Genomic DNA, 27,923 nt, shown 5'->3' with positions numbered 1-27,923 from the left:
GAAAAATAACTTTATAACTTTATTTTTTGTAACTTATACATTATAAGCTGATTCAGTAGTTAATTATAGACTGTTAAAATATATTGAGATTATAATTGAAAAGACGAACTCTAAAATGGACTTGCAATATATATTTTTTAATTAATACCATGGTGTTTGTCTTTGTGTGCAGAAGACAGATGCTGAGCCCTTACTGTGACACTCTCAGAAGTAATCCATTGCAGCTAACTTGCAGACAAGACCAGAGAGCAGTTGCAGTTTGTAATTTGCAGAAGTTTCCTAAACCTTTACCACAAGAGTACCAGGTAACACTTGTTCGGGGCACAATTTTAGGAATCAACTTTTTAAAAAGTTGTCTACACTTTGAATTAGAAGAGTGAATTCTATTAAGTTTTAACATTTTATAAGATCCCATTTTTCTTCCATAATCTGGGAAAAAAACAAATAATTCCTCCATTTCTTTATAACTAATGTGCTAATCGATAGCGTTAGTTAATATCTAACAATCCTGCTTATAATGGCATGAGATATTTAGAATATTTGTTTTGATATATTTTTAAACTGTTTATATATTTCTTTTTAATTATTTCCAACAATTAAATTAACAATCTTCCTTTTTAAATCCCTCTAATTTATACAGAAGACAAAATTCTATAAAGAAAATAACTTAATCTAACCCCATTAATTAGAAGACTCAGAATGTTCTGCTTTAGAAAAGACTTAATTCATAGGATTTGAAAGATGAAGGAAATGGTCCCACTTGTCCAGCGCAAATCTCTGATTTCACCTTTATGTTTCTTGTTGCTATGGCTGTCTCTAAAGAGTCTCAGCTTTACCTGGCATTTGCAAAGGATTCTTTAGTCAGAAATGACATCTCAGAAGCTAACTTAAAATGTTGAGCTTCCTGGGTAGTGCCTGTGGCTCAGTGAGTACTGAGGGTGGCGAGTTCGAACCTGGCCCTGGCCAAACTGCAACCAAAATATAACTGGGCATTGTGGTGGGCGCCTATAGTCCCAGCTACTCGTGAGACTGAGGCAAGAGAATCACCTAAGCCCAAGAGCTGGAGATTGCTGTGAGCTGTAACGCCACAGCACTCTACCAAGGGCGACAGAGTAAGACTCTGTCTCTTAAAAAAAAAACAAAATGTTGAGCTTCCTACATGTATTTATGATCCTGCTGAGTGCCTGAGACACCATATGAGGCACCTGTATTTCTAGGCATGGTAATATAACTCAAAAAGCTGTTGTAAAATGTGAAATCTTTATAATTTATCTTGTGCCTTGCTCCTGTGGTGTTCAGAATATTTTATATATATGATCTCATTGATTTACTCAGATTTTCATTTTTTTATGTTGTCAAAACAAAATATATTAGCTCAGTGCCTGTAGGGCAGTGGTTAGGGCACCAGCCATGGGCCAGAACATGGGCCGGTGGGTTCAAACCCAGCCCAGGCCTGCTAAACAGCAATGACAACTACAACAACAACAACAAAAATAGCCAGCTTGGTGCCTGTAGCACAGTGGTTATGGTGCCAGCCACATACACCAAGGCTGGCGAACCCAGCCCGGGCCAGCTAAATAATAATGACAACTACAAACAAAAAACAGCCAGGCCTTGTAGCTGGCACCTGTAGTAGTACCAGCTATGTGGGAGCCTGAGGCAAGAGAATTGCTTAAGTCCAAGCATTTGAGGTTGCTATGAGCCGTGATGTCACAGCACTCTACCCAGGGGCAGCAAAGTGAAACTCGGTCTCCAAAAAAAAAAATCTTAATTCTATGCATTAGTTTTGTGTTTTATCAACTATTTTTTTTTCTTTTTTTGGTATACTTGATTTTTTTTTTTTTTTTTTTTTTTTTTTGCAATTTATGGCCGGGGCTGGGTTTGAATCTGCCACCTCTGGCATATGGGGCCGGCGCCCTACTCCTTTGAGCCACAGGCACGGCCCGGTATACTTGACTTTTCTTTTTTTTTTATTTAATAATTTTTATTTTTTTTTTTTGCAGTTTTTTTGGCCGGGGTTGGGTTTGAACCCGACACCTCTGTCATATGCGGCCGGTGCCCTACTCCTTTGAGCCACAGGCACCGCCCTATACTTGATTTTTTTTAAAAAGTGTTCTTTTTTCTTTTTGAGGCAGAGTCTTGTTATGTCGCCCTTGCTGGAGTGCCGTGGCGTCACAGCTCACAGCAACCTCAAACTCTTGGGCTCAAGCATCTCTTGTCTTAGCCTTCCAAGTGCCTGGGACCACAGTGCCCACCACAACGCCTGGCTATTTTTTTTTGTTGTGGTTGCAGTTGTCATTGTTTAGCTGGCCTGGACCAGGTTGAACCCCCCTCCGTTGGTTATGTGGCCAGTACTGTAACCGCTGTGCTACGAGCACCGAGCCTAAGAAAAGTCTCAATTTTATGCATTAGTTTTGTGTTTTGCCAACTCTTTTTTTTTTTTTTTTTTACTTTTTTGGTATACTTTGATACTTCCTTTTGTTCAGTGTAATTCTGTTTTATTCTTTTGAAACATTAGTCATATTTGGTCATTTTAATAAGTAAGTTAGACTAAGATACTTACCCTGCTTTTTCTTTCTTTTTTTTTTTGTATTTTCCAATTTTTTGAGTAATTACTTTTTAAAAAATCTTTTTTAAAACTTTTTTTTTTTTTGGTAGAGACAGAGTTTTACTTTATAGCCCTCGGTAGAGTGCCGTGGCATCACACAGCTCACAGCAACCTCCAACTCCTGGGCTTAAGCGATTCTCTTGCCTCAGCCTCCCCAGTAGCTGGGACTACAGGCGCCCGGCACAACGCCCGGCTATTTTTTGGTTGCAATTCAGCGGGGGCCGGGTTCGAACCCGCCACCCTCAATATATGGGGCCGGCGCCTTACCGACTGAGCCACAGGCACCGCCCTTTTAAAACTTTTTTAAAAGATTAAGATCAAATTCATCACCTGTTTTCTCTAATGCTGTGCCATCTAGTTTGCCTCAGTTTAGCTGTAACATGGATATTAATAATACAATAGGGCTGTTCATTCATCAAGAAAATGCAAATAAAGCATTTAGCCAGGTGCCTGATTAATGGTAAGTGCTTAAGAACTGTTTGTGTTCCTTATTCTATTCTGCTTATTTCTAAAGCTACAGCAACCTGGCTGGGCATAATGGCTCATGCCTGTAATCCCAGCATTGTGGGAAGCCAAGTAGATTGCCTGAGCACAGGAGTTTGAGACCAACCTGAGCAAGAGCGAAACTCCGTCTCTACTGAAAATAGAAAAACTATAACGGCAGGCACCTGTAGTCCCAGCTACTTGGGAGGCTGTGGCAAAGAGGATCACTTGAACCCAAGAATTTGAGGTTGCTATGAGCTGTGATGCTATGGCACTCTACCCAGGGCGACAGAGTGAGACTGTCTCAAACAAAATAAATAAAATTAAAAAGAAATAAAACTATAGCAACTTCAAAATACCCCTCAGGTAGTATATTACTATATTCGCTGTTTTGAGCTGTTTATGAAGAAAAATACCAGAATATCTTGTATCATACAACATTAGAGTGTTGCTATAAATTGCCTGTGTACTTTTTTATTTTGATTATACAGAACGTTTCTTACTCTCATCTTCCCAATGTTTTTTTTTTGTAGTACTTTGATGAACTCAGTGGAATACCTGCAGAAGATTTGCCTTATTATGGTGGTTCAGTAGAAATCGCTGACTATTGCCCATTCAGTCAGGAATTTAGTTGGCATCTAAGTGGTGAATATCAACGCAGCTCAGATTGTAGAATACTGGAAAATCAACCAGGTCAGTATTCTAGTGAAGTGAAGTGTTAGATACATATTAAAATTATATATTAACAGTATGAAATGGTGGTTAAGGGCACAAAGGCTAGAACCAGACTGAGTTTATGTTACAGTTTCACTGCTATCCATCTGGAAGAAGAACTTAACTTTTCTGTTTCCTCATCCCTAAAATGGGGATGATTATGCTTATTTCATAAGCATTACAAGAATTAAATGAATTGGGGGCGGCGCCTGTGGCTCAAAGGAGTAGGATGCTGGCCCCATATACTGAAGATGGTGGGTTCAAACCCGGCCCCGGGCCCCGGCCAAAAACTGCACACACACACACACACACACACAAAAGAATTAAATGAATTAATATTGTGAACGCTTAGGAATATGCATGATATATACCGATTGTTAGCTATTAGATACACATGTGCATGTGTGTGCACACACCACATTTTAGTAACACACTTTAGTTGTACATCTGCATTGCACTTTTCATTTATAGACCACTTTTTTTTTTTGAGACAGTTTCTTTTGTCACCCTCAGTAGAGTGCTTTGGCATCATAGCTCATAGCAACCTCAAACTCTTGTGCGTAAGTGATTCTCTTGCCTCAGCCTCCCAAGTAGCTGGGACTATAGGCACTGGCTACAACGCCCAGCTATTTTTAGAGACAAATCTTGCTCTGGCAGATTGGTCTCAAACCTGTGAGCTCGTGCAATCCACTCGCCTCAGCCTCCTGAGTGCTGGGATTACAGGTGTGAGCTACTGTGCCCATCCTGAGCACTATCTTTTTTTTTTTCTTTTTTTCCTTTTTGCAGTTTCTGGCCAGGGCTGGGCCCGAACCTGCCACCTGCAGCATAAGGGGGCTGGCACCCTACTCTGTTGAGCCACAGGCGCCACCCAGCACTATCATTTTTATCATTCTTATTCTTCTAAAAACCTTCTAAGACACATAGGAAGGATATCATGTTTCACAGCTGAGTGAACAGGTAATGAATAATAACAGTTATTTGATACTGGTGCAAGATCCTCCAACTTGGGACTCTTTTTATTAAAACACCTTAGATAACCTATTTTTTCCTCTGTTGGGGAGTGTGCATTTCATATAATTTAGAAGTAAGAGCTGGGCATGGTGACTCATGCTGGTAATCCCAGCACTCGGAGACCAAAGCAGGTGGATTGCTTGACCTCATGAGGTTGAGACCAGCCTGAGCAAGAGTGAGACCCCATCTCTAAAAAAAAAGAAAAAAAATAGTCGGGCATCGTAGTGGGTACCTGTAGTCCCAGCTACGTGGGAGGCTGAGGCAAAAGGATCACTTGAAACCGGAAGTTTGACATTGCTGTAAGCTATGATACCATAGCACTCTACAGGGGACAAGAAGGAGAAAAAAAGGACTAACATGTCACTTTTTTCTTTTTTTTTTTTTTTTTTGAGACAGAGTCTCACTATGTCGCCCTGGGTAGACTGCCGGGATGATAGCTCACAGCAGCCTCAAACTCTTGGGCTTAAGCAATTCTCTTGCCTCAGCCTCCAAGTAGCCTGGAGGTGCCCACCACAGCACTCAGCTATTTTTTTGTTGCAGTTGTCATTGTTGTTTAGCTGGCCCGGGCCAGGTTCGAACCCACCACCCTCCATGTATGTGGCTGGCGCCATAACCACTGTGTCACTTTTCAAGTACCAAAATAATACTGTTGTTGTCCCATGGTAAGTAAGGTATATCACCATATTATTTGTTTACTTTTAATACATATAAATGAACAGAACATCAAATGAATAAACAGTATGGGAATGGGTATTCTGCAATAATAGTTACAGCTTATACTAATTACTTGTGTTAACAAAAATATTCTCACATCTGGTGTGTTAATAAAGAGCAATAAATACTTGTTGCGGTCATCAAAATGTTTAACTAATACCCCTTCCCATTCTATAGTTGACTACAGGGTATGTTATTTAAATTTAAAATTTTTGTAGTATGTTTACCTTTTGTTCTTAAATCTTACAGATTTAACTTGATTTCTTTAGCCATTCTTTTCCCTGTCACTCACTGTTTGATAAATATATCCTGAAGACTTTTTTTTTTTTTTTTTTTTTTGTGAGACAGAGTCTCACTATGTCACCTTGCATAGAGTGCTGTGGCGTCAAACAATTCCGGGGTTCAAGCAACTCTCTTGCCTCAGCCTCCCAAGTAGCTGGGACTACAGGCGCCCGCCACAACGCCTGGCTATTTTTTCATTGCAGTTTGACCGGGGCTGCGCTTGAACCCACCACCTCGGTATATGGGGCCGGCGCCCTACTCACTGAGCCACAGGCACTGCCCTCTAAAATTTTTGTTGCTACTTCATAACTGTAATTTTGCTACTGTTATGAATCGTAATGTAAGTATCTGATATGTAGGATGGTCTTAGGTGAACCCTGTAAAGGGGTTGTGACCCACAGGTTGAGAACCGCTACTGTAAATGTTTGTGCATAATCTGAGACTAGATAGATTTCCTGGAAGTGGCACAAGTTGAAGATGTAAGTGGCACAAGTTGAAGAAGTGGCAAAATTTGCAACATCCCAAAAAAGCCTCCATAATGTAAATCATTTGGCGCCATCCTATCGAGTTACTTGGAGGTGACTCCTATTTAGATTACCAGTGAAGATGATTCTTATCTTGGTATCTAGTGATTTTTATTTTATTTTTTATGTGTGCATAGAGCCAAGGTCTCACTGCCCTGGCTGGTCTCCTACTGTGGCCTCAAGAGGTTCTCCTGGCTCCCCATGCCTGATGATCTAGTGATTCTTAGTACCAGTTCTTCAGTATTTCCAACCCAGATAACTTTGAACCTGGTCTTATTTCCTTGCTTCTGATATAGCAATTTTCTCTTACTAATTCCTTTGTTGAGAACCTAGTTTGAGTTTGAAGTCCTGTTTATCTTAATTTTTTTTTTAACTTAAAATTTCCATAAAACACATTTGATTTTTATTTATTTATTCGAGACAGAGTTTCACTTTGTCACCCTCGGTAGAGTACCTTGGCGTCATAGCTCACAGCAACCTCAAACTATTGGCCTCTAGCCATTCTCTCTTTTTTTTTTTTTTTTTTTGTAGAGACAGAGTCTCACTTTACTGCCCTCAGTAGAGTGCCGTGGCGTCACACGGCTCACAGCAACCTCCAGCTCTTGGGCTTACGTGATTCTCTTGCCTCAGAGAATACAGGCTCCTGCCACAATGCTGGCTGTTTTTAGAGATGGGGTCTCGCTCTTGCTCAGGCTGGTCTTGAACCTGTGAGCGCAGGGGAATCCACCCACCTCGGCCTCCCAGAATGCTAGGATTGCAGGCATGAGCCACTGCACCCAGCCCCACATTTGATTTTTAAAGCAACTTTTTTTTGTTATTATTATTGATGGAGATTCATTGAGGGTACACAGAACCAGGTTACATTGATTGCTTTTGTTAGATAAGAACCCTAAATATAATTGTGTCCCACCCCCAAAAGGTGTATCACACCCCTGTCCCCCCACCCCTTCACTCCTTCTCTTTCTCTGCTCTCCCCTTCCTCCACCCACCCCCACCGTGTACTAGGACCTTAATTGTCCTCGTATCAGAATTGATTACATAGGATTCTTGTTTCTCCATTATTGTGATGCTTTTCTAACAATAATGTGTTCTACATCCATCCAGGTTAATACAAAAGATGTAAAGTCTCCATCTTTTTTAGTGGCTGAATAGTATTCCATGGTGTACATATACCACAGTTTGTTAATCCATTCCTGGGTTGGTGGGCATTTAGACTGCTTCCACCTTTTGGTGATTGTAAATTGAGCTGCAACAAACAGTCTAGTACAGATGTCCCTGTGGTAAAAGGATTTTTTTTTCTTCTGGGTAGTGGCCCAGGAATAGGATTGCAGGATCAAATGGGATGTCTAGGTTGAGTTCTTTGAGGTTTCTCCATACTTCCTTCCAAAAAGGTTGTATTAGTTTGTAGTCCACCAGCAGTGTAAAAGTGTTCCCTTCACTCCACATCCCTGCCAGCATCTGCAGTTTTGAGACTTTGTGATATGGGCCATTGTCACTCTAGTTATATATCTCAGGGTAGTTTTGGTTTGCATTTCTCTAATAATTAGGGAGGGTGAGCATTTTTCCGTATGTTTATTGGCCATTTGTCTGTCTTCTTTAGAGAAGGTTCTATTCATCTCTCTTGCCCAGCGATCTAAAGGATTGTGGGCTTTTTTAAATGTTTATTAATTTGAGTTCTCTGTAGATCCTAGTTATCGAGCTTTTGTCTGATTCAAAATATGCAAATATCCTTTCCCATTGTATAGGTTGTCTTTTTGCTTTAGTTGTTGCCACCTTAGCTGTATAGAAGCTTTTCTGTTTCATTTAGTCCCATTTGTTTATTTTTGTTGTTGTTGCAATTGCTGTGGAGGTCTTCCTCATAAAGTCCTTCCCCAGGCCGATAGCTTCCAGTGTTTTCCCCACACTTTCTTTAACGATTTTAATTGTTTTGTGCCTTAAATTTAAGTCCTTTATCTATCTTGAATCAATTTTTGTGAGTGGAGAAAGGTGTGGGTCCAGTTTCAGTCTTTTACATGTGGATATCCAGTTCTCCCAGCACCATTTATTGAAAAGAGATGCTTTCCCCCAGTATATGTTTTTGTTTGGTTTATCTAAGATTAGGTGGCCGTAAGATGTTTGTTTCATTTCCTGGTTTTCTATTAGGTTCCAAATGTCTATGTCTCTATTTTTGTGGCAATACTATGCTGTTTTGATCACTATGGCCTTGTAGTACAGTCTAAAGTCTGGTAGGCTGATGCCCCTGGCTTTGTTTTTATTACTAAGAATTACCTTGGCTACATGGGTTTTTTTCTGGTTCCATACAAAATGAAGCCATGTATGACAAACCCACAGCTAATATTATACTGAATGGAGTAAAACTGAAAACTTTTCCACTTAGGACTGGAACAATACAAGGGTGTCCTCTATCACCACTACTATTCAGTATAGTGCTGGAAGTTCTAGCCAATACAATCAGGCAAGAGAAGGAAATAAAGGCATCCAAATGGGGGCAGAGGAAGTGAAACTTTCCCTCTTTGCCAATGATACGATCTTATACCTAGAGAACCCCAAAGACTCAACCACAAAACTCCTGAAAGTGATCAAAAAATACAGCAACATCTCAGAATATAAAATCAGTGTCCACAAATCAGTGGCCTTTGTATACACTAATAATAGCCAAGATGAGAAGAAAATCAAGGACACAATACCCTTCTTAGTAGCTTCAAAGAAAATGAAATACCTAGAATGCAGCTCACAAAAGAGGGGAAGGACTTTTATAAAGAAAACTATGAAATCCTAGGAAAAGAAATAGCAGAAGATATTAACAAATGGAAGAACATACCATGCTCATGGCTGGGAAGAATCATCATTGTTAAAATGTCTTTACTTTGCGGGCAGCGCCTGTGGCTCAGTCGGTAGGGCGCCGGCCCCATATACCGAGGGTGACGGGTTCAAACCCAGCCCCTGCCAAACTGCAACCAAAAAAAAATAGCCAGGCGTTGTGGCGGGCGCCTGTAGTCCCAGCTACTCGGGAGGCTGAGGCAAGAGAATCGCTTAAGCCCAGGAGTTGGAGGTTGTAGTGTGTGAGGCCACGGCACTCTACCGAGGGCCATAAAGTGAGACTCTGTCTCTACAAAAAAAAAAAATGTCTTTACTTTCCAAAGCAATCTACAAATTCAATGCTCTGCCTATTAAAATACCAACATATACTTTCAAGACTTGGAAAAAAAAATAATTCTTAAAGCAACTTTTAATCATAAATATGGAATGCTTATTGTTTGAGTCAAAAATCAATTTTTAAGGAAACTTTTCTGGTTTACCTTAGAAATTTTGAAAAACTATGGTGCTGAAAAATATGGACCTCATTCAGTGTGTCTAATTCAGAAATCAGCATTTGTCATGGAAAAATGTGAGAGGAAGCTGAGTTATCCAGACTGGGGGAGTGGATGTTATCAGGTAAACTATGTTTATTATTTATTATACCGCATATTATGTATTTTTTTGTCTTTCATGGTTTTTATATTTTAAAATATATGTATTTTCATGTAGTTAATTTACTGATCAATTTGATTTATGTGAATATTAGTTTGGATGCTCGTGTCTCGTGACAATATTGTTATTCTTTGAGAAAATTTGCCTCTATTTATTTAAAAATGTATATAAATGGCTTAGTGCCCAGGCTCAGTGTAGGGCACTGGCCACATACACCAGGACTGGTGGGTTCAAACCAAGCCCGGCCTGCTAAACAACAATGACAATTACAACAACAACAAATAAAAATAGCCGGGTGTTGTGGCAGGCACCTATAAGTCCTAGCCACTTGGGAGGCTGAGGCAAGAGAATTGCTTAAGCCCAAGAGTTTAAGGTTGCTGTGAGCTGTGACACTATAGCACTCTACTGAGTGTGACATAGACTCTGTCTCAAAAAAAAAAAAAAAAAAAAAATGTCTATAGGGCGGCGCCTGTGGCTCAGTTAGTAGGGTGCCAGCCCCGTATACCGAAGGTGGCTGGTTTGAACCCGGCCCCAGCTAAACTGTAACAAAAAAATAGCCAGGCATTATGGTGGGCTCCTGTAGTCCCAGCTATTCAGGAGGCTGAGGCAAGAGAATTGCCTAAGCCCAAGAGCTGGAAGTTGCTGTGAGCTGTGACGCCATGGCACTCTACCTGGGTATATAAAGTGAGACTCTGTCTCTACAAAAAAAAAAAAAAAAGAAAAGAAAATTAATATATCAATTGCTAATTAATAATAGGTTTGTTCTTTGAAATTAGAAATGCAAAAGGGACAAAATACAATTTTCCCTTTTCAGGTCGGTTTTACCTGAAACAGTTTTACCCTTTTGGCCCAGGCTAGAGCAACACATACTCAGCCTATCTCACAGCAACCTCAAATTCCTGGGCTAATGCAGTCCTCCACCTCAGCCTCTCAAGTGACTGTGACTACAGGCGCCCACCAAAATGCCCACCTGGTCTGGGCACCATGGCTGGCACCTGTAATCCTAGCACTCAGGGAGGCCAAGGCAGGTAGATCACTTGAGCTCAGAGGTCAAGACCAGTATGATCCTGAGAATTAAAAAATAAGCCCTCCATAAGAGCTAAATGGACTTTTATAATCAGAAATTTAACTATTATTTTTAAAGTTACTTGTAAAATTAACCTTTTCTTTGGTAATAGCTTTATTAAGATCTATTTCACGGGCGGCGCCTGTGGCTCAAGGAGTAGGGCGCCGGTCCCATATGCCGGAGGTGGCGGGTTCAAACCTAGCCCCTGCCGAAAACCAAAAAAAAAAAAAAAAAAGATCTATTTCACACACATATAATTTATATAAAATTAGCTTTTGAATCTTATGGAAGGCAATTAGAAATAGACATTTCCAGCTGTAATCTGGCAACTGTTAGTCATCCAATCACTTTTTGATAACTTCCATTAAAAGGCTGGGTGTGGGGCGGCACCTGTGGCTCAAGGAGTAGGGCGCCGGTCCCACATGCTGGAGGTGGCAGGTTCAAACCCAGCCCCGGCCAAAAACCACAAAAAAAAAAAAAAAAAAAAGGCTGGGTGTGTGGCTCAGTGCCTGTAGCTCAAGTGGCTAACCTTAGCACCTGCCAGCCACATACACCAGAGGTGGCAGGTTCGAATCCAGCCCAGGCCTGCCAAACAACAATGACAACTACAATCAAAAAATAGTTGTGGCAGGCACCTGTAGTCCTAGCTACTTGGGAGGCTGAGGCAAGAGAATCGCTTAAGCCCAGGAGTTGGAGGTTGCTGTGAGCTATGATACCACAGCACTCTACCCAGGATGACAGCTTGGAGGCTCTGTCTCAAAAAAAAAAAAAAGGCTGGGTGTGGTGGCTCACGTCTGTAATGCTGGCACTCTGGGAAGCTGAGGCCAGTGGATCGCTTAAGCTGAAGAGTTCAAGACCAGCCTGACCAAAGCAAGACCCCATCTCTACTAAAAATAGAAAAAACTAGCCAGGTGTTGTGGTGGGCACCTGTAGTCTCAGCTACTCAGGAGACTAAGATAAAAGGATCATTTGAGCCCAAGAGTTTGAGAGTGCGGTGAGCTATGAGGCCAAGAGCACTCAACTCTAGGGTGACTGAGTGAGACAATGTCTCAAAAAAAAAAAAAAAAATTCCATTAAAGATGTATGTATTAGGCTCAGCGCCCATAGCACAGTGGTTACTGCGCCAGCCACATACACCGAGGTTGGCAGGTTTGAACCCAGCCCAGGCCTGCTACACAACAATGACAGCTGCCACAAACATAGCCAGGAATTGTGGCAGGTGCCTGTATTCCCAGCTACTTGAGAGCTAAGTCAAGAGAATCACTTTAGCCCAAGAAGTTGAGGTTGCTGTGAGCTGTGATGCCACGGCACTCTACCAAGGGCGACATAGTGAGACTGTCTCAAAAAAAAAAGTATGTATTAAAAAAAAAAAATGTATGTGGGCGGTGCCTGTGGCTCAGAGGGTAGGGCGCCAGCCCCATATGCCAGAGGTTGCGGGTTCAAACCCAGCCCTGGCCAAAAAAAAAAAAAAAAATGTATGTGTTGACTAAATACATATTATTGACCCAGTTGTAATCATACTACATAATTTTGTTTTACTGTCCTCACTTAGTGAATGCAATCCCTTTTCCAAGTTTTTCTAAAATAATAATATAGATACTTAGTAACATTGATGAAACATTGCATCATTTTAAAGTATTGTAATTAGGAAAGTGACTTACCTATTATATATTGAGTTTATTTTCCCCTTTTACTATATAAAAATGCTTTTATGTTTATATATTTTATTATTATTTTTTGTTTAGAGATAGAGTCTCACTCTGTCGCCCTTGGTAGAGTGCTGTAGCATCACAGCTCACAGCAACCTCCAGCTCTTGGTCTTAGGCAATTCTCTTGCTTCAGCCTCCCTAGTAGCTGGGACTACAGGAGCCTACCACCACGCCCAACTGTTTTTTGTTTGCGGTTTGGCCAGAGCCAGGTTCAAACCTGCCACCCTGGTATATGGGGCCGGCACCCTACTCACTGAGCCACAGGCATCACCCCCCTATGTATTTTTTAAATTTAGTTTTGGAAATAAATTCCCATAAGTTAGAATATTAGATTAAAGGGGATGAAACTAGAATAGTGACAACTACAATAGGAATGTGACCTGTTTTAATGTTTTATCAATCCTCCCTATTACTATGAAGGGATTATACAAATTTAAATACCCTCTGCAAAGATTGAGTTTACTTGGTTTTCCTGTACCAGGTGTTCTCAGGTAATTTTGCTGATTTAGTACTGAGCACTACCATTTCAGCACTTAATCTTCACCTTCATGGCAGCAGAATCTGGGAGCCCATTTAGGGGCAGCAGTTGTGACTGAGGCAAGGACTCTAGAGCCTCCAGGAACCCCTCATCTGGTTTATTTTTGAGAATAAGTATGTAAGAGAAAACTGTTGAGACCTTGAGTGTCTGAAAGCATCATTCACTATTCTACTGTTACATCTGATGATAGTGTACGGAAGGCAAAACTCTACATACTCTCTCTGGTGGTCTTTAGCTCAGCCTGAGAATTAAAGTGGCATAAACCAGATTAATAGGAGAAGAACATGTGAATGAATTTCATATAAGTTTCATGTCACACCAGAGCCCTCAGAAGGAAATGAAGACTCAAAGAAATGGTATTATGAAACCTATATGCTTTTGTATTAAGGTTTAACAAAGGGTAATAATTATGGGAAAGTAAAGTATAAATGAAGGCTAAAGGAAGATAATTATTATTATTTTGTTTTTTGAGAGATTCTCACTTTGTCACCCTTGGTCAAGTGCCATGATGTTACAGCTTACAGCAACGTCAAACTCTTGGGCTCAAGAGATTCTCTGGCCTCAGCCTCCCGAGTATACATGATATATACAGAAGATTGGTGGCTATTAGATACACATGTATATGTGTGTGCACACACACGACATTTTAGTAATACATCTGCATTGCATCTACATTCATTTGTAGAGCACTTTCTTTCTTCTTTTTTTTTTTTGAGACAGAGTCTCACTTGTAACCCTTGGTAGAGTGCTGTGGCATCATAGCTCACAGCAATCTCTGATTTTTGTTCATAGCAAACTCCTGGGCTCAAGTGATCCTCCTGCTTCAACCTCCTAAGTGGCTGAGACTACAGGCATGCAGTACCATGCCCAACTAATTTTTTCCTTTTTTTTTGAGACAGAGTCTCAAGCTGTCACCCTGGGTAGAGTGCTATGGCATAACAGCTCACAGCAACATCCAACTCCTGGGCTTAAAATTTTCTTTCCTCAGCCTCCCAAGTAGCTGGGATTGTTGCAGTTGTCATTGTTGTTTAGCTGGCCAAGGCTGGGTTTGAAACTGCCAGCCTTAATGCATGTGGCTGGCGCCATAACCACTGAGCATGGGCACTGCCCTTGATTCAGCTTTCTTGAGTCTGTTACATCTGCTATCATTTGTACATTTCCCCTACCTGCCCACACTTAATTCCCAGAATTCTACAATGGGAATAATTAACCTTCATCAAGGAGCTTTCCACTTGTCCTATCAACACTCTTAATTCTCATCTCTAAGCCATGTGTATTCTATTTCCCAACCTGTCACATCTACATCATGTGCACATTCTGTGCACAACTTTAGGGTATAAATGTTCTTTCTTTCTTTCTTTTTTATTTTTGAGACAGAGTCTCACTCCGTCACCTTGAATAGAGTGCCGTGGCTCACAGCAACCTCTAAACTCTAGGGCTCAAGCGATCTTCTTGCCTCAGCATCCTAAGTAGCTGGGGCTATAGACATCTGCCACAGCTATATATATGAGCTTTTTTTTTTTTTTTGATACAGGGTCTTACTCTTGCTCGGGCTGGTCTCCAACTGCTGAGCTTAAGCAATCCACCCATTTCAGCCTCCCAGAGTCCTAGGATTACAGGCATGAGCCATCCCACCCAGCTAAAAGTGACATGACTGATGGCTATTTGATAGAGATTTAAGCTATTGCATATGAAAATACTGAAATACTCAGAAATCTTATTCTCTATAACTTTGCTTCATGGGCCTGTGAATCAGATTGTCTTTAAAGCTCTGTATGTGCTTTATTTGTACTTTTTTAGGAAAAATGTCTGTAGCTTCCCTCAGACTCTAAAAAAGGTGCTACACGTGGCTTGGCACCTGTGGCTCAAGCGGCTAAGGCACCAGCCACATACACCTGAGCTGGCGGGTTCAAATCCAGCTTGGGCCTGCCAAAAAACAACGATAGCTGCAACCAAAAAATAGCCGGGCGATGTGGCAGGCGCCTGTAGTCCCAGCTACTTGGGACGCGGAGGCAGGAGACTCACTTGAGCCCAGGAGTTGGAGGTTGCTGTGAGCTGTGATGCCACAGCCCTCTACCCAGGGCAACAGCTTGAGGCTCTGTCTCAAAAAAAAAAAAAAAAAAGGTGCTACACTCAAACTTTAAGTACTGCTGCTGAGTAAAATTGTTTTAGACCCTAAATAACTTAATCCCCTTTATATGGAGTTAAAGATATACTCAGATCCCAAATTGTGTTCTACAGCCAGTAGTTTAGTAAATTTTAACATGTTTTCCTATTGTTGATGGATAAATCTCAACTAGAATCTTTCTTGATTTTTTTTTTTGTTTGTTTCTATTTGCAGGTTTCTTGTTCACCTCAAGGTCTGAAGGTTTGGGTCCAGGATACTTCATATTTGTGTAGTCGGGCTGGGCAAGTCCTCCCTGTCAGTATTCAAATGAACGGCTGGATTCACGATGGAAACCTCCTCTGCCCATCATGTTGGGACTTCTGTGAGCCCTGTCCTCCAGAAACAGATCCTCCTGCTACTAACCTGACCCGAGCTCTACCACTAGGTAAGTACTCTCTTTGGGTAGAATAAAGAGGAAAAAGTAAAGAGTAGGACTATTCTTATAAGATGTTGAAAATGTCCTTGAAGGGAAGTCTACAACAAGCTGAGATTTACCTCTTCTGATTGGAGTTTTATGGGAAAATCCTCCTTCTCACCTAGTAGAAATCTAAGGTGCGTAAACTTGACATTTGTATTCATTAAGAGCAAGAATGAGAAACCTTTTCATGTAACAAACCTCTGAGTTGCATAAAATTATTCATTGACAGTCACAAAAAAGGAATGCTTCATTCATTTATTTGGAAATTGAGAGTAAATAAAATACTGTTCAGTAAATACAAAAAAAATTAGATATTTTTTAGTTTTATCATATATAATCAGCTGAGATGAAAGTGAAGGAAAGACACTGGGAAATATACTCCAAAAAGGACTTGACAGACCATAAAGAAGATAAAAATGTAAGGCTACTCAAATATGCCTCAAAGTGAGATAGAAAAACATAAGGAGGCCAGGCTAGGTGGCTCATGCCTATAATCCTAGCACTCTGGGAGGCCAAGGCCGGGTGGATTGCCTGAGCTCAGGGGTTCGAGACCAGCCTGAGCCAGAGCAAGACCTCATCTCTAAAAAATAGCCAGGTGTTGTGGTATACGCCTGTAGTCCCAGCTACTTGGGAGGCTAAGGCAAGAGATTGCTTGAGCCTAAGAGTTTGAGGTTGCTGTGAGCTAGGACACTATAGCACGCTACTGTGGGTGGACAAAATGAGACTCTGTCTCAAATAAAACAAGTTCCCAAGTAATGATGATATTGTTGGTCCAGGGATCACACTTTGAGAAGCATTGTTCTTAGCTAAATTGGCTTTTTATAGGATTTTTTATAATATTAAATATTATAAATTATATAATATTTAATATATATTATTTTTTGTATAATATTTTTTATAATATTAAAAAATGTACTGATAAAATCACATTTGTAACAGATACAAATTGCTTCCCTTGGGAAAGAATAGAAGTTCACCATGGGCTTGGCACTAGTAGCACACTGGTTACAGTGCCAGCTACATATACCGAAGGTCGCAGGTTCAAACCTGGCCCAGGCCAGCTAAGCAACAATGACAACTGCAACAAAAAATAGCCAGGTAGCCAGGCGTTGTGGCGGGCACATGTAGTCCCAGCTACTTGGGAGGCTGAGGCAATAGAATCGCTAAAGCCCAAGAGTTAGAGGTTGCTGTGAGCTGTGACACCACAGCACTCTACCAAGGGTGACATAGTGAGACTGTCTCAAAAAAAAAAAAAAAAAAAAAAAAAATTTAGGCCAGGTGCAGTAGCTCACACCTATAACCCTACCACTCTGGGAGGCCGAGGTGAGTGGATTGCTTGAGCTCAGGAGTTCAAGACCAGCCTAAGCAAGAATGAGACCCCATCTCTACTAAAATAGAAAAACTAGCCGGCCATTGTGGCAGGTACCTATAGTCCCAGTTACTTGGGAGACTGAGGCAAGAAGATGGCTCAAGCCCAAGAGGTTGATGTTCCTGTGAGGTATGATGACACCATGGCACTCTATCCAGGGTGACAAAGTAAGACTCTGTTTAAAAAAAAAAAAAAAAATAGGTGGGGTAGCTCATGCCTATGGTATCATCCACTTGGGAGGCTAAGGTAGAAGGATTGCTTCAGCCAAGGAGTTTAAGGTTACAGTGAGCTACATTTGGGCTGCTGCACCCAGCCTGAATGACAGAACAAGACCTTGTCGCTTAAGGAAATTAATGTTCCATAGAATTTTCTTTTGTTTCTAGAGCAAGCCTGGGGTGATGTGGATGAATGGGTAGATATTTAGAAATAGGGAGCCACATAACCTGGTTTGCCCAAGATCGTCCACGTGGGTATCTATTGTCCTGGTGTAATTATTAATCGTGCTCCCTTTTATTTTCAGAATGCACTAGTTTAGAGTGATAAATGTTATGGTCACCTTAGTTAAAGGGGGCATGAAAGAATAAGAGAGTTCTTCATCCCTTCTCAGAATAGACAATATATTCTTTTACTTTCCTGTGTATCATATTTAGCTTCTTTTTTAAACATGATCTTGCTCTGTCATCAGGTTGGAGCGCAGTGCCCCTTGTAACCTTGAATTCCTGGCTCAAGCAATCTCTCACCTCAGCCTGCCACTGTGCCCACTTAATTCATTTATTTGTCTTGATCTCTGCTAGGATACTACCCTAAGATACTTTTTTCTGGGCGGCGCCTGTGGCTCAAGGAGTAGGGTGCCAGTCCCATATGCTGGAGGTGGCAGGTTCAAACCCAGCTCCGGCCAAAAACCAAAAAAAAAAAAAAAAAAATACTCAACACTAAGATACTTTTTTCTTTTCTTGGGTGCCATTTTTTTTTTTTTTGTAGAGACAGAGTCTCACTGTACCGCCCTCGGGTAGAGTGCCGTGGCGTCACACGGCTCACAGCAACCTCTTAACTCTTGGGCTTACGCGATTCTCTTGCCTAAGCCTCCCGAGCAGCTGGGACTACAGGCGCCCGCCACAACGCCCGGCTATTTTTTGGTTGCAGTTTGGCCAGGGCCGGGTTTGAACCCGCCACCCTCGGTATATGGAGCCGGCGCCTTACTGACTGAGCCACAGGCGCCGCCCTCTTGGGTGCCATTTTTTAACCTTGACATGGTGTTTACATCTTTTTCCTCTATACATAAATACATATATATTTTTTTATATATTATATATGTATATATATTATATATTTATATATTTTTTCTATTCTTTCTCTGTAATATTAAAAAAAACTTTGGCAGGGCATGGTGTCTCATGCCTGTAATCCTAGCACTGTGGGAGGCTGAGGCAGGTGGATTGCCTGAGCTCAGGAGTTTGAGACCAGCTTGAGCAAGGGCGACACCCCCACCTCTAAAAATAGTCAGGTGTTGTGGCGGGCACCTGTAGTCCCAGCTACTTGGGAGACTGAGGCAAGAGGATCACTTCAGCCCAAAAGTTTGAGGTTGTTATGAGCTATCATGTCACGGTACTCTACTGAGGGTGACAAAGTGAGACTCTGTCTCAAAAAAAAAAAAATTACAGATCTGGGTTTTAGGAAGTCTTTTTATTACAAATTTTTTTCTCGAGGTAAAATACACATATAAAATTTACTGTCTGTATCATTTCTAAGGGCGGCGCCTGTGGCTCAAGGAGTAGGGCACCAGCCCCATATACCAAAGGTGGCAGGTTCAAACCCAGCCCCAGTCAAAAACTGCAAAAAAAAAAAAAAAAGTATCATTTCTAAGTATATAGTTCAGTGGTAATAAGTACATTTAGAAAGCCACTCTAGGGGACAGCGCCTGTGGCTCAGTGAGCAGGGCGCCAGCCCCATATGCCGAGGGTGGCGGGTTCAAACCCAGCCCCGGCCAAACTGCAACAAAAAAATAGCCGGGCGTTGTAGCGGGTGCCTGTAGTCCCAGCTACTCGGGAGGCTGAGGCAGGAGAATCGCCTAAGCCCAGGAGTTGGAGGTTGCTGTGAGCTGTATGAGGCCACGGCACTCTACGGAGGGCAATAAAGTGAAACTCTGTCTCTACAAAAAAAAAAAAAAAAAAGAAAAGAAAGCCACTCTAGGCTTCCCACAGTGGTCCATGTTCATTTTTATTGAATAATCACCTGTATTGATTTGTCAATATTTAATTGACATGATTTATCCCAAAGATGTCTGTAGAGAGTCAATTTTTTGTTTTCAATTCTAGATCTCTGTTCCCGTTCCTCTAGCCTGGTGGTCACCCTCTGGCTTCTGCTAGGCAATCTATTTCCTTTGCTGGCTGGATTCCTTCTGTGTGTGTGGCACTAGGGATGGAAAAGTGAATTCTCAAGATACTCTTTTATGCCACGTTCCTGTGAACAAAGCACAAAATATGGGTGAGTGCCAACCTGGGCTGATGGCAGAGGTGGCATTCCTGACTTTGGCTTGGAAGTGTTATCCACAATCAGACCTTGAAGCAAAGCAGTCACTCCTCATCAGCCACCCATCCACCTCAAAGCTTAGAGAAGGAAAAGGAACTTCAAGTCACCAAGATTACGTATTTTTCAGGATATATAATCTTCCTAAAGTTTACCTTTGAAAGTGGATACTTGGTGGGCTGGGCACAGTGGCTGATGCCTGTAATCCTGTCAGTCTAGGAAGCCTGAGGCGGGTGGATTGGCTGAGCTCAGGAGTTTGAGACCAGCCTGAGCCAGAGTGAGATCTCATCTTCAAAAAAAGAATAGCTGAGCCTTGTGGTGGGCACCTGTAGTCCCAGCTACTCAGGAGGCTGAGACACTTGAACCCAAGAGTTTGAGGTTACTGTGAGCTATAACGCCGTGGCACTCTACCAAGGGTGACAAAAAATAAAGTGAGTAATTGGTAGAATTTTCATAGTGCTTACATACCTCAGCATTTTCATTAACTTAAAATAAGAAGCAGTATCATAAATACTGCATTAACTTAAACAACAGCTAATTATTGTAAGACTGCAAGTTGTGGGGTGGCGTCTATGGCTCAGTGGGTAGGGTGCCGGCCCCTTGTACCAAGGGTGGCAGGTTCGAACCCAGCCCCAGCCAGCTAAAACAGCAATGACAACTGCACAAAAAAAATAGCTGGGCATTGTGGCAGGCGCCTGTAGTCCCAGCTACTCGGGAGGCTGAGGCAAGAGAATCACTTAAACCAAAGAGTTGAAGGTTGCTGTGAACTGTGATGCCATGGCACTCTACCGAGGGTGACAAAGTGACTCTATCTCAAAAAAAAAACAAAAAGACTGCAAGTTGTAAATCTTATCCTCAAAAGTATAAATTGTTGTTTGACTTATAGAAAATAATGAAATTGGGATTTCTTTGTCACTGTTACCTATTTTAAATGTAATGGGTTTACATGGTACACTTAAATTATTGCTCTCATGCAAGGGTGTCCAACCTGTGGCCTGTAGGCTGCATACAGATTATTTGAGAAATATTTTATCTGTGGTGTTGGATATCACAAAAAGTATGCACAGACCTATTCATTTGCTCATCAACTTTCCTTGGTGTTTGTATATTTAATGTGTAGCTCAAGATAATTCTTACTCTTCAAATTTGCAGCAGAAAAAAAGGTTGGACACCCCTGAAAGAGTTTTATTTTTTAAATTATGTTCTGTTAAATCTTGTGATGTAACCATGCTTGCCTTTTCTGCCAGCTGCGTGACAGTTTACTACTGGACTGTTGTCCGTGTGTTGGTAGCCCTGTGTGCTCACTGATCTTCAGAGCTCAGCTTCCAGTTGTGTTATCCACTAGTTTAGTAGTGACTTGAAAAAATGTGGAAGCAGAGAATAAAATATCTGCCCTGTAAAATGCTGAAGACATGCAAACAGAAGAAAACTTAATTGTGCATTTTTGAAATAATAGTTATGACAACTATAATCTAACAAAAACAGAACTATTCCTTTTTTAACAATGAAGATAAAAAATTCTGATTTCGGCAGGTATGCAGTTATTTCAAGTGGGCTAAGAAATTGTTACAGAAGAATTTCTAATATCTGAAAATTATGTATAAGCAGAAAAATATAAGTCAAAATGAGGTGGTCTGAGTTGTTTACTAATAGCAAAGTATAGGTTTGGTGTAGAGCCTATCCAGTAGGGTTTACTTTACCACAGAACATAAGGCTCAGTGCACAGAAGTTGGAAGATTGCCTTTTTAAAATATTCTTTACCTTCTACATTTGTCACTCCTCTTACCACACAGGTTCAGGTCCCCAGAAGTAATTCTACTCTGGTACCAGAGCTTAGCAACCTCATTTAGTATTCCAGTTTGAAATTCTTTAATGATTAATGAGGCCCAGTTTTTCCTCTTTAAAGCTAATGAAGTCCTATGGCATTTAAATATAAACCTTGGACAAGCTCCCTCCCTTTTTCCCCTCCTTGTCTTCTTTCCATTCAGCATATAGTTACTGTACTCCATTTAAGACATTGTGCTACATGAGCAAAGCAGTGTAATTATTAAGAATTAATCCTGAAGCCAGGCATAGTGAATCACACATGTAGTTCCAGCTACTTGGAGGCTGAGGTAGGAAGATGACTTGAGCCCAGGAGTTTGAAACCAACAATATAGAGAGATCCCATCTCTAAAAAAAAAGATAGCCGGGCGTTGTGGCGGGCGCCTGTAGTCCCAGCTACTCGGGAGGCTGAGGCAAGAGAATCGTCTAAGCCCAAGGATTTGGAGGTTGCTGTGAGCTGTGTGACGCCACGGCACTCTACCGAGGGCGATAAGGTGAGACTGTCTCTACAAAAAAAAAAAAAAGAATTCCAATTGACTTTTGGCACTGGAGCCAAATAGCAGCCTCAACGTAAAAAAAGCCACTTTTTTTTAAAAAAGCATACATTTAAAAGTACATATTTGCATGCAGTTTTAAATTGAAGGTTATTTGTCATTGTGAAAAATTGGGAGTCTCAAACTTACTCATGAAATTAACTTCAATATAGGTGGTTGTTACAGAACCAGAAGTCTGAAATCCGAAATGCTCCAAAATCCAAAACATTTTTAGCACCAACATCACACCACAAGTGGAAAATTCCACATATAAGTACTTAAATTTGTTTCATGCAAAATTATTTAAAATATTATATAATATTACCTTTGGGCTATGTGTGTAAGATGTATGTGAAACATAAATGAATTTCATGTTTGGGGTTGGGTCTCATCCCCAAGATTTCTCATTATGTATATGCAAATATTCCAAAGTTCAAAAAATCTGTAATCCAAACACTTGTGGTCCCAAGCATTTCAGATAAAGGACACTTAGCCTATAGTAATGGTGTATAGACCAGTGCTCAGATTTTGCCTATGTCAAACATACTACAAATTGTTCAAGGTCAGAGAGAAATGAAGAGTGTATTTTAAAAGAATCTTATAATAATCTAAACTTTATACCTATTATAATAACAGATCATCCTGAGAAATTGTATAAAGAATTTCATCAAAAATACAATAGATTAATAATATACTTGAGATTGATGGTGATAGGTTCACTATATTTTGACTGTTGTGCAGTAATACCATTTAGGTAGTATTGTTTCCAGGCATGGTGCTTTTTATACTTGAAATATATTTTGCTTTATTTTTATTAATATAATTATATTTGCACTAATGACTTTCTGGAGAAAATATTATAGATGACATTTTTTGTATATGTATTTATTAAGCTTGGAATGTGGTAGGCCAGTGTTTTCTCTGCACAAATATGAAACCTGATAAAGTATGTCAAAAAATCTTTAGTTCTTGAAGGTAACTAGCTGCATTGATGTCTTCCTTCCTCTTCAGTAAGGCTTAAATGTGGTTACTTATCACTGAGTCTACACAGCATACTCAGCAGGACTGAGAAGGACACTGAATCTGTTGAGTAATTGTAGAAGTCCGATTTTAATCACCTAGAATATGGCCGTGAAGCAAAGACTTTTAAAATCTGAGAGATCACTGCAGAATTTGAAAAGGCCTGCATGTTGATACCCTGTGGCAGGTTATGCCCGTCACTTTAGCGAAGACAACACTCGGCCTGGCCCGTGTTGAACTGCGCAGGCTGCAGCACCGGCGGAAGTGAGGTGGAGCAGGGAAGGCGCGTGAGAAGCGGCTGACTTGGGATAGTAGTTTGGAGTCCTGACTCAAAAAGGGTTAAGTACTTATAAAAACTGACTACCTCAGTTTTCTCCTTCAGATTTAGGTTCATTGTGATCGTTTTAAGGTCCCAATTGTCAAAAATGCCGAGTGAATTTGTCTCAGGTTTTCAAGAACAGGATTTACAGGAAGGGAGCAAAAGCCATGTCCGTAACCTTGAGCTTTAAAGAGACTGGCAAGCAATTAGTATTCTTAATATAGATCCCACTAATATCCTCCTAAAACACATGTTTTTTCCTTACTTATTTCTTAAAATCAGTAACCCTTACATTTTTCCTGTAGGATACTATTTTTGTTAAAGACCAAATAGACATTCTGAAAATGCTATAAATTATGCTTAAAATTAGTTCCCAGCCTGTCTGGGCTTAGAGTTTATTATTTGAAGTGGAAACACAATTTTATGGGATTTAAATATTGTTGAGAAGATAAATAAGTATTATCAGAGTAGTCCATAAACTTTTATCAATATTCTCATCAATTTTAGAAGACTTACTGATTAAGGCCATCTATCAAATGACCAGATTCTCAGAATCCTTCCAACTCTAATATCCCATAACTAACTAATAGCCATGCAGAACTGATTGGTCACTGCTGGCTCTGACCCACCGCCTGGAGGATGCCTTCTTGCATGTTGTATTCATCACAGTGTCTTGTGCTCGATGCCTTACTGCTGTCCATGAACTTGGGTGATGAATGGACAGAGAAGAGCTTGTCTCCTTGGGAAGCTGAGTCGTCTTAGCAGGAGGAAATGGGCTTCAGTCATAGTCCCATATACCCATATACCCATATCACAGTGGACACTAGTAATTCCTGACAAGTCTTTGCAGCCCAGGAGGACTGTAACGTATTTTAATAAAATCTGTGCTTCTCATTCTGAAGAAAGAACTTACCTGAAAGAATTGTTTGGTTTTTTTGATACATTGGGTCAGAGTTGGGGAGAGAATGGTGAATTATTTTCTTTATGTTTACATTTTTAATAAGTAAAATAGAAGATGTAAGAATTAACCTTTATTTATGGTATTGAACTTTAAGTGTAATATATTCTTTAGGAAACACAACTTTAATAAAAATGGAAACTAATTTGCATCTTGTCTTTTCTTAACACCATCAATTTTTTTTTTTTTTTCCTGAGACAGAGTCTCACTGTGGTATCACAGCTCACAGAAACCTCCAGGTCTTGGACTTAGTTGATTCTCCTGTCTCAGCCTCCTGAGTAGCTGGGACTCAGGCACCCGCCACAACTCCTGGCTATTTTTTTTGTTGCAGTTTGGTCGGGCTTTTTTACTTAATTGTGAATAAAGTTGCCCTATTTATGTCGAACTATAAGGAGTAGTCCTGAAATAGTTAAACATGAAAAAGCTGACTAGAATTCATAGACAATTTGTTCTATGCTGTGGGCCAGGAGTTTTTTTTTTTTTTTTTTTTTTTTGGAGATAGTCTCAATATGTTGCCCTCTGTAGAGTGCTGTACTGTTACAGCGCACAGCAACCTCTAGATCTTGGGCTTAAGCAAATCTCTTTGCATCATCCTCCCTAGTAGCTGGGACTACAGGCGCCCACCACAAGGCCCAGCTATTTTTTGGTTGGTGTTGTCATTGTTATTTAGCAGGCCCCGGACAGGGCTCGAACCCGCCAGCCTCACTGTATGTGGCCGGCGCCCTATTCACTGAGCTACAGGCACTGAGCCAGCCAGGAGTTTCATTGCACAACCAACCCTAGTACCACACTTTGCACAGCAGCATCAAATAGACTGTGGCTGTGGGCATAGAGTGTGATTCTCCCTCATAACCTAAATATGGTTTGAAAGACTATGCCGAGGACGTGCCTATCCCAGGTGCCTGTGACTCGGAACCAAGCACTTGAGGGTAACTAACTGCATTGCTCAGGCTGGTCTCGAACCCGTGAGCTCAGACAATCCACCCACCTCAATCTGAAATTGATCGAACATAGCCTGTGTGGCCTAATAGTTGAACTGCGATCCTTGTGAAAATTTTCTAATAAAAATATTTAGATTTTTGGAGTGGGGGAAAGGACAAGAGGGATTGGTGTCCTTCCATTTTATGGGCACAGTGTAAGGGTATAAGACACACCTCCTTGGGGGTGGCGCCTGTGGCTCAAGGAGTAGGGCGCCGGTCCCATATGCCAGAGGTGGCAGGTTCAAACCTAGCCCCGGCCAAAAACCACAAAAAAAAAAAAAAGACACACCTCCTTGGTACAGGACACAACTACAACAGGAACTCTACCTAACAAATGCAAACATTGCAACCTAAATTTTTTTTCAGGCAGTCTCATTATGTTGTGCTCGGTAGAGTGCTGTGATGTCATAGCTCACAGCAACCTCCAGCTCTTGGGCTTAAGCAATTCTCCTGCCTCAGCCTCCCAAGTAGCTGGGACTACAGGCGCCTGCCACATGCCAGCTATTTTTCCATTACAGTCGTCATTTTTGTTTAGCTGGCCTGGGCTGGGTTTGAGCCTGCCAGCCTGGGTGTATGTGGCTGGCGCCCTATCCACTCAGCTACGGGGGCTGCCTGTAACCTAATTTTTTGAACATTAATCTGAAATTTAAAAACAATTAGACTTATCAAAGTTTTAAATATAGAAGCAGCTAAAACTATATATAATAAATTACTTCAAATAGTTGCATAAATCTAATATTTGCTCAGCATACTGAAGATAAAGCTGTCTACATTTCATATTTTATCTTTTCTTTTTTTTTTTTTTTTTTGAGGCAGAGTCTTACTTTGTCGATCCTGGTAGAGTGCTGTGGTGTCACAGCTCACAGAAACCTCAAACTCCTGGGCTCAAGCGATTCTCTTGCCTCAGCCTCCCTACTAGCTGGAACTACAGGCGCCCACTAAAACACCTATGAATTTTTAGATACAGAGGTCTCACTCTTGTTCAGACTGATCTCGAACCCCTGAGCTCAGGCAGTCCATCCACCTCAGCTTCCTGGAGTGCTAGGATTACAGGCATGAGCCACCTCTCTGAGCCTGAAAGAGTTTATTTAAATCAGCTTTTTTGGCAAAGGCACTCTACCGGGAGCAAGAAAGTGAGTGTGAGTCTCTATCTTAAAAAAAGAAAAGAAAAAAATCAGCTTTATTCAGTTCCAGTAGAAATTCATTCTCTTTTAACGTTCAAAATAATTTGGACAGTGAGATAAGAGTCCAAAGGTGTGATCTGACATTCTGATATATGACCAGTATCTTTACCATTGTGTACAGATACATATGTTTTTCTGTCTTCAGTCTTTCCATCTTAGATTCAATATAATTTTATTTTATTTTAATTTTCTTTTTTTTTTAGAGACAGAGTCTCACTTTGTCGCCCTTTGTCGCCCACTGAGCCACAGGCACCGCCCTAGATTTGATATAATTTTAACAGTCAGTGCCACTAGTCATCAATTTCAATAGAGATATTAGTGACTCAACTTTCTAATATTGCCTTATTTGAAAATACTCAAATCACAATATCGAAACATTTCCTGGGTTTTTCCCCAAAGTAAGTCACTCCTGGTGACATTTCAAGAGTGCCACAGGGGCAGTGCCTGTGGGTCAAAGGAGTAGAGTGCCGGCCCCATATACTGGAGGTGGGGGGTTCAAACCCATCCCAAGCCAAAAACTGCAAAAAAAAAAAAAATGAGTGCCACAGGTGGATGGTAAGAGGTTTCCATGTGCTCACATCATGGGTGTTTTGTTTGAACCCAGAGTCTACACTGGCTTCCTGAGTGTTTATGAGTGTGATTCAGTGAAGGTTTTGTTTGTTTTTTGAGAGAGTCGCCCTTGGTGAGTGCTGTGACGGCAACCTCTAACTCTTGGGCTTAAGTGATCCTCTTGCCTTAGCCTCTCAATTAGCTGGGACTACAGGCGCCCACCACAGCACCAGTCTATTTTTTGGTGGTAGTTGTCATTGTTGTTTGGTAGGCTCGGGCTGGGTTTGAACCCACCAGCTGTGGTGTATGTGGCTGGCGCCCTAGCCGCTGAACTACAGGCACCAAACTTACAGTGAAGGTTTTTGAGCTGGGTGGGCTAGGTGGCTCACGCCTATAATAGCACTCTGGGAGGCTGAGGCAGGTGGATTGCCTGAGCTAAGGAATTTGAGACCAGCCTGAGGGAAAGCAAGACCCCATCTGTACCAAAAAAAAAAAAAAAAAAATCAGGCGTGGTGGCAGGTGCCTGCAGTCCCAGCTATTCTGGAGACTGAGGCCAGAGGATCACTTAAACCCAAGAGTTTGAGGTTGCTGTGGGCACACAGTGAGAATCTATCTAAAAAAAAAAAAAGAGAGAAATAAAAGAGAGAAGGGAGGAAGGGAGAGAAAGAGAAGAAAGAAAGGCAGCCACAAAGAACAAAGCATGCCTGCTCAGCACAGCCTGCCTGCCCAGCCTACAGAGTACCTGACAGAGCCGTGCAGCTAATGACAATGTCTGCCCAAGGGAAGGTCTTGCTGATCTGAAATGCTTCATTGTGTGCTATCCCACTGTCCTTCTATAAGGGGTCCCAGGGGTTCTTTATTGGCCAGCTCACACCTGTAATGCTTTCACTTTGAGATTACAAAGTCCAGGATCACTTGAGCCCAGGAGTTGAAGGTTCACCTTCAACTGATGATAC

The 27,923-nt window shown here is 41.2% G+C and overlaps 1 protein-coding gene across 3 annotated transcripts in view; it reads left to right on the top strand.

Moving 5' to 3' along the window:
• The window catches only part of LMLN (leishmanolysin like peptidase), a 90,204-nt gene extending 65,821 nt beyond the window's left edge, over positions 1-24,383 (top strand). For all 3 annotated transcript variants that reach the window (XM_053564500.1, XM_053564501.1, XM_053564502.1), the window contains 5 exons: positions 173-305; positions 3,625-3,784; positions 9,641-9,771; positions 15,462-15,672; positions 19,390-24,383. In XM_053564500.1, the coding sequence (XP_053420475.1) occupies positions 173-305; positions 3,625-3,784; positions 9,641-9,771; positions 15,462-15,672; positions 19,390-19,490 (736 nt within the window). In that variant the 3' untranslated portion in view covers positions 19,491-24,383. The remainder of the gene's footprint in view (positions 1-172; positions 306-3,624; positions 3,785-9,640; positions 9,772-15,461; positions 15,673-19,389) is intronic.
• Positions 24,384-27,923: the final 3,540 nt, after the last annotated feature.

Source organism: Nycticebus coucang, chromosome 16 (genome assembly GCF_027406575.1).
Source record: "Nycticebus coucang isolate mNycCou1 chromosome 16, mNycCou1.pri, whole genome shotgun sequence".
Classification (NCBI taxonomy): domain Eukaryota; kingdom Metazoa; phylum Chordata; class Mammalia; order Primates; family Lorisidae; genus Nycticebus; species Nycticebus coucang.
This window is presented reverse-complemented; position numbering and strand designations above follow the sequence as displayed.